The following is a 7,500-nucleotide window of genomic DNA, read 5'->3' as shown; positions in this document are numbered from 1 at the left end:
AGTGAAGGTGGGAAAGGGGTTATAAAGGCATCTGCACCAATATCAATGGATTAAAAATGGCCGCCTTCCTTTGCCTTTCCATGATGGTCCCATGGTTGTCATAATCTCCGCCTTCATCTACCTTCCCCTCCCTCTCCTTACCTGCCTCAATCAAGCCGCTATATAAGCCTCTCTCACCAGTCACCCATTGCCAGGTCGTCTTCTGTGCCTGCACCAGACTCTCCAGCGTTCTCCAGATTGATTCCCCGCTGCCGACCCTGCCTCGCCCCGACCGTGTATCCTGCCTGCCCCCCCCCCCCCCGCCGGTCTTCTGCCTGTCCCCGACGACGTATCCTGCCTGCCCCCTGCACTGTCTTCCGTCCGCTCTACAAAATAAAAGACATTACCAAATATCCCTGCCTGTCTTTGTGCTGCAATTGGGTCCTAACCACACCCGTTACAATGGTCCCCGTGAAATTAGAGGTTTAGAGCTATGATCTGGGTTATCCCTCAGACAGCTGTGATATGAAATATGCAATAAAGCTCATGGAAACATTGCTTACCTACAGTACTTCTCAGGAATCAGACTGTCATGTTTGTAAAAGGATTTCCACATTTTCACTGCTCAAATAGCACTGTTGCCTCACAGCGTGAAGGTCCTGGGTCAAGGATCCTAAGCGTTTAAAAAGCCCCCAGTTAGCCAACCAAGCCTGACTGGGTCAGTGTGGTCAGCCTGACTGACTGGGGCTGGGTCAGCTAACTGGGGGCCTATTAATCTAAACTCTTTGGTTGCCATTGACTAAGGCACTGGCATCGGAACAGGAGCTGAGTCCTGGGCTTCGGACTATAGCTGAACGACTGGGTTTAAAAAGATGTATTAAGTCATTCATCCTTGTCAATAATTGTATTGCTTTGGTGCTTTTAGAACAAAGGTTCATTGTACCTTTACGTTGTGTTTCAGTTCATCCCAGCAGCATGTGGCTTAAGGCTGAGAATATGATATGATACATGGCTTATGGGGATTAGGGGTAGTAACATGATTTTGATGAGGTTCATTCCAAATGGTCCGGACCGTTGGAGAACGTAGGAGATCCATTGGAGAAATAATTGTTTTGATCTTTAAACATCACTAGCCGTTTAGCTTTCAACTCAGTGAACGGATTAGAATAATTTAAATCATATTTGTTACCAGATGAAAGAGCACTCGCGACTGCACCGCATGGCATTCTCTTTTATAAACTATGGCGCATGGGTAATCTGTGCGGGGGACGGACACACCGGGGTGTGACAGAACAGCATTGCTAATTAAACACACACACAAGAGGAAATGCAGAATATAATTTAACAAGGGTAAGGTTAATTCATCCAAGCGGCCCACTGCCCACAGCCATGCTGGAATAGAGGACGTTTGAAACAGTATTTTTTTAATCTACGTTGCATGCAATCTGTGACAAGTGATATCTCTCTCTCTCTCTCTCTCTCTCTCTCTCTCTCTCTCTCTCTCTCTCTCTCTCTCTCTCTCTCTCTCTCTCTCTCTCTCTCTCTCTCTCTCTCTCTCTCTCTCTCTCTCTCTCTCTCTCTCTCTCTCTCTCTCTCTCTCTCTCTCTCTCTCATTTGCTCAGCAAAGTAGCTGCTAATTGAGCATGTGACAGTCAAATTGAAGACGGAGAGAAATGGGCTGATATTGTGAGGGCTGTTATACTGGAGGAAACTGGGGGGAAAGATAATTAGAATAGAACATAAGAACAGAACAGAATAGATGAGAATAGAATCAGAATCGGAATGGCTTTTTTTCGGTCATTATTGGCGCGTGTCTACAGACAATTAGCATAAAAAAAGCTTAACAAAGCTCAATAAAATAGAATAAAAAAGTAGAGTAAAAATTTAAATACAATTCGCTGAATGTACACAAATAGCCAAAAAAAGTGAATCTATAAAATTGACAGAATATACAATTCCATCCTATGCACAGGATGGGTTATTGGTATGGGTACAAATTATGATTATAAATAATTCTATGTAATTACTAGGTTATAATGGAATAGAATAGAAGCACTGATAATATTACCATTATCAGTGCAGGATCTGAGAATATTTCAGATTTGTAACAGCCGTATCAAACATGTATTAAAGTGATCAGATCTATTAATTAAACATAGACACGCGTACACGTTTTTTATGTCTCCAATAGAGAACAATCGACAATATGTCAATCATTATGTTCTATTAACCTCAAACTATGTTCGGTGAAATTAATCTCCTCTCTTCGCTCTCCTCCTCTCAGCTGCCGCCGTGATTCACCACTTGACTTGATTGTGTGGCATTGGGTGCCGCACACGCACACACACACACATGCACACACACAATACAGCCGCACAAACACGAACAAACACACACTCAAATGTAACTCAAGGCACATACACAAACATGGTTCAGGTACACTCTGACAAACACACACACACACACACACACACACACACAGACACACACACACACACAGACACACACACACACACACACACACACACACACACACACACACACTAATACGCACCGACAGCGAGCTAATAAACCAAGTTGTATTGAGTACCAAGGAGGGAAGGAGGGTCAGTGGTAATAATGGCTGGCTGCTCCCAGCCAGCCAACCATCCTCTCTCTCTCTCTCTCTCTCTCTCTCACTCTCTCTCGCTCTCCCCTTTTCTTCCGTGCCGTCTATTGACTCTTTCCGCCTCCCATCTCTCGATCTAATTCTTTGGATCGTGCCTCCACTCATTTCCACGCAACCTCCTGTTTCCCTTTCTGTTAAGCGCTCAAAATTCAAGCCCAGACAACTTGATTTTTTTACTTGACAACTTGATTCAGGCTCGTTTTATTTGGGTGTTGTCGTCGCCCACAAGGTTAATATCTTTGCGGCTCCCAGGGCTTTCGGCCTCGTGGCTAATGAAACTAAATTGCAAATCGCCGCGACATCAGACCCCTCTGTCGTGTCCCAGGGACCCGGTTAGGGAGAGAACAATAAATCTTTTGGATGGATTGTTTCCAGGCATGATTTTGTCGGCAGACAGTTGTAGATTTTCACTACAAACAAAGAGTAAAATGTAAAAAGAAGAAATGTATTGTGTTTTATTCCATCGCTCCGATGCTCGTAGACCACCAAAAAAGAGACAAATTAACCGTTTAACTTTCCACGTTTTTACCAGCGGTCAACTGGTTTTTACTCACCAAGAAAATCATTTTCCACCCTTGTTTTTACTGACCTTAAACAGAACAGTGGACACAATTGTTTCATTATTTTCTCTTTTTTTTGTAGGTGTGAGGTCCACTGACTTTCCTCTGGCCTCTTTTTGGAAGAGAGCTGTCTCTCTCTCTGTGTTTCAGGTCCTCCCTCTCTGAGTGCTTTATTTTTTTTGTTTAGCTTTAGAGACGCTGACACCTTATTTGTTTCCATTTCTGCAATTTTAGTTGGTTTATCGCTGATCATTTTCTGTAAATAAATGTTGTTACACTTAGCCTTTCAGCAGACATTTTCTTGCTGTTTTGGGTCCATTTTTGCAAAGGTTTTGGGTAAACCTGTTATGTTATCTACTTGTTTTCCCTTAGACATTTAGAAAAGGCTGCAACAGTAGGTATGTGCAAAAAGTCAAGTCGTTTTCTTCCGACTGACCTACCTTCCTATCTACTTGCCCCCATACCTTCCTTACTGTGTGTCTTCTATCTACCGCTGGTGTAAATCACAGCAGCATTAAAGCAAAACCACTGTTTTTTTGGACAATGGAGGGGAAAAAAAATGCAGTCTTTCAACAAAGCAGTCGGCACCGAACAGAACGCTCTTTGTGTTTGAGGCAAATGGAGAGCTTTATGCCGCTCACGCATGTAATCCAGACAAATTGCCGCATTAAAATTAATTATTACCCACAACAATGATGGCAGCGCTGTTGGATAATGAAGTAAAATGGCAGGTAGGTGATGAGAGGTATCAATTAGGATAATCGAAAGGGAAGCGACTGCTTAATACCGTCGTCGCTAATAGAATATTATTTAATGGCCACAGCTGCCGATACCCGTAGTGGGTGTCCACTAGGCAAACCCCTCTGGTTCTCTCTATCTCTGGCTCTTTCTTTCTCTGGATCTCTCTCTCTCTCTCTCTCTCTCTCTCTCTAGATCTCCCTTTGCCTGACACTCCTTGTTTAAAACAAATGTACATGTATTTAGGCACACAAGCTGATCCACATAGACACACACACAGACTTTGTTTGTTGCATCAATAGACATGGAGGCAAGTGCTTTTACTCTCTACATCAATGCGGAAGGACATTCGTCAATTACTGGCTTTTGTTTCTTTCCCCACGATGCCCATCAGATTGTGATTTTCAACTTTCAACACGGATGGCGAAGGAGCAAAATGGAACCTGGTTCCTTACACCTCCATTGTAAGAACTGTGACAGATACATTCAAAAAGCTGCATTTCTGCCATTTGATGCCGGTGAATGAGTGTCCCAGTGGTGACAACTGAGGTTTATAAAAAGATTTCTCGACAGCGGTCGGAGTGCAGAGGCATTCAGGATATGCGAGGTCGGCTCGCTAATCGGCCTGTGGTGGTCCGCCACACACACCTCGGTTTAGGGTGCCTGGGTAAAGACACCGACCCACCCCCCATCCCCATGTCCTGATCCAGAACATTTCCTCTGTCTCAGGCATCCTCCGGTTACTCTGATGCCAAGTTTTGGGACTGGTCACAGGTCATAGATTCCCCCGTTTTCACAACTTTTTGGAAATGTACATTGAGGCAGGGAAATGATCACAGTAAATCCAGTGAAAGAGATGGAGGTGGCGTTCTGCTGCACGCGCAGGCTAATAATGGAAACCACGTCAAAGGGAGCATCTAATAAATTGCAGCTTTGTGCCTAAAATTGGAAGAGGAATTCTTTCTTTTCACGAGGAGGTCCCTCAACTGAAAAGATGTCTCGATGAACCCTGGCGAAATGAAGTGAACCCTGTATGAAAAAAATGGAATGTCTGCACTGATTTACTGTATGCTGCCACATACAGTATAACGCCTAATAAATGTTGTATTTTAACCCGTTTTTAACATTGAACCATTATTAACGCTGCGTTGGGTTTCAGTCAAAAACTAGCGTCAAATTCAATAAACTGGGAACACAGATGGATGAATGTAATGAAAATTTGAACAAATTAACACATTTGTTTGTGGCAGGCTCATGAAATGTTTATTTTAAGTGTGTGTGTGTGTGTGCGTGTGTGTGTCAGTGTGTGTGTGTGTCAGTGTGTGTTACCTGTCACATCGCGGCCCTGTGTATCCGGCCTGACAACGGTCGCACAACATCTCCCCCTCGCGCCCGAAGTGACAGGTAGGGCTGAAGCTGCCGCGGTCCCCATGGTGACGGAGTTGTTGTTGTTGTTGTTGTTGTTGTTGTTGTTGTTGATCGAAGCGATAGCGTTGTCCGAGTGAACAGGGAGGAAGAGAGAGGAAGAGAAGGAGGAGGAGAGGCCAGAGTTCGGTTAGAGCCATCGTCCGTTAGGGCCACACACCTTTGAACGCTTTTAAACACATGCACACTTTCCCCTCGGAAGTTCAGACACGCACACACACACACACACACACACACACACACACAATCTCCTTTCCCTTCAGACACTGGTTGAAATGTGAAAATCCCTCTTCCTCCCACTCAGACGCGATTGAAAGGGGGACAGCGGAAGAGAGAGACAGAGAGAGAGAGAATGAGAAAATGAGAGAGAGACAGAGACAGAGAAAGTCTAAGCTATAGATAGGTCCGCTGGCTCGGGTTCCCGGCCCCAGTCGGACTGCCTGCCTGCTTGGCTGGCCGGCTGGATGGCGAAATGACCGACTGACTGATTGAGCGATGTGAAGGTATTTCCACCAGAGGGAATAGGCAACAGCCAGTAGTGGAAGAAGTACTCAAACCTTTTACTTAAGTAAAACTACAAATATCCACTTCAGTAGAATTACCTGAGCACTTGCTCTTTAATGTACTTATAGTATTAAGATCCAATTTAATAGTCTATAATACAGCATAAGTACTACTGTAGGTCACAGATTACAATTTACAATAAATAGTTCCAGTTCCAAGGATATTGACCTAATAAAAGCAATGAAAATATAACGAATTAGAAATAAAGTAGAGTAAAGAATATTGTTATTTGCTTTGAAATGTAGTGGAGTAAAAGTAAAAAGTCTCTCTTGAGTACAGCACTAAAGTACTTTATTACTTTCCACCGCTGACAGTGGCACATTCATTCTTTGGTTGCCGTTGGAGCTCAGCTAATCCATCTGCGGTGGCCGTTGCAGGAGACATTACACACTGGATTGACTCAGCGACGGTTGTTGCGTTATCATTCCAACCCCAGTTTACAGAGCACAGTGTCCACGTCTCACCAGCGTCACCGCAGGACTAAATCGATATCACAAGTGATCTCTCTTAATTCCTGCCATTTGTAACAGGTGCAGCTATTCTAACAAACCCTCTCCCTACTGCTGTGGGCGAGCTTGCCCGTGGCTTTTTTTTGGGAATGGGAACACAGCCCAGACACTGGAAGTGAGGTAATGACATCATGGATGTTTGGGCGGGGGGGGGGTAGTTGTTTTTACTGATTAGCTGTCTGGTTGCGTGACTGACTGTGGTTGTGGAGAAGGTGTGGGATTGGCTGTCTATTTTCTTGTGTGGGGAGGAGTAGATTGAAAAGGACAGAGGAAGTAAAGGGGAGATGGGGGGGGTGTCTTTCTTTAGCTGTCTATTATTAGTTGCTGCCGGAGTTTTGGACAGGACGCGTCATGGCCAGCATTGAAATTCTCAGCTGCTGCTGCCTGTGTGCCCTGGCATGCAGCGTGTGTGTATGTCTGTGTGCTCCCGGAATATACCATATTCTGGGAGCATGTATAGCATTATATACCTGTCTCAGGCCCCTCTGGAGATTTCATTACAATAGCTAGAAAAATAATTATGGCAGCAATTACCATTATTATTACCATTATCATTATTAAAGTTCTTATATAATGTAGGTAGGCAGGTAGGCCGGTAAGTAAGTAGGAAAGAAGGTAGGTACTGTAGGTCTACCTTGAAAAGACCCAGGAAATTCCTTCGACACTTAATATTTCCAAAAGGCGTAGTAGCCAGAGGGGAATGGCTGTAGGCAGCATGACATAAAGACTAACTCGGCCTAACTAACTGGCCCTAGCCAGTCTGTATAGAAATATTTCTAAAGTGTTATAATTAACACACTACAACAGTGTAACATTTATACCGCCCTAGAGCTGAAAGCTAGTGTTTTCAGTTGCATAAAGTTATATTCACAAAGTCAGTCGGATGCCCAGTCTAACTTTGTGAGAAGTCGTGCTCATGTTCACAGGCGCTGATTAAACTGTCTCAGACTAATATAGAATCTCCTGTTTTAGGACGTGTCTGCCTTCAGACAGGGTTAAAAAGCAGAATGAACATAACAGGGCAGAGGAGTGGAACGGACAAAAGAGGTAAAATAAG

At 44.1% G+C, this 7,500-nt stretch overlaps 1 protein-coding gene across 1 annotated transcript in view; it reads right to left on the bottom strand.

The window, feature by feature from the left end:
- lama2 (laminin, alpha 2) overlaps positions 1-7,500 on the bottom strand; it is a 207,320-nt gene that overhangs the window by 97,855 nt on the left and 101,965 nt on the right. The window contains 1 exon segment of the mRNA XM_080021184.1: positions 5,275-5,361. Coding sequence (XP_079877310.1) covers positions 5,275-5,361 — 87 coding nt within the window.

Source organism: Zeus faber, assembly GCF_960531495.2.
Source record: "Zeus faber genome assembly, chromosome: 2".
Classification (NCBI taxonomy): Eukaryota; Metazoa; Chordata; class Actinopteri; order Zeiformes; family Zeidae; genus Zeus; species Zeus faber.
This window is presented reverse-complemented; position numbering and strand designations above follow the sequence as displayed.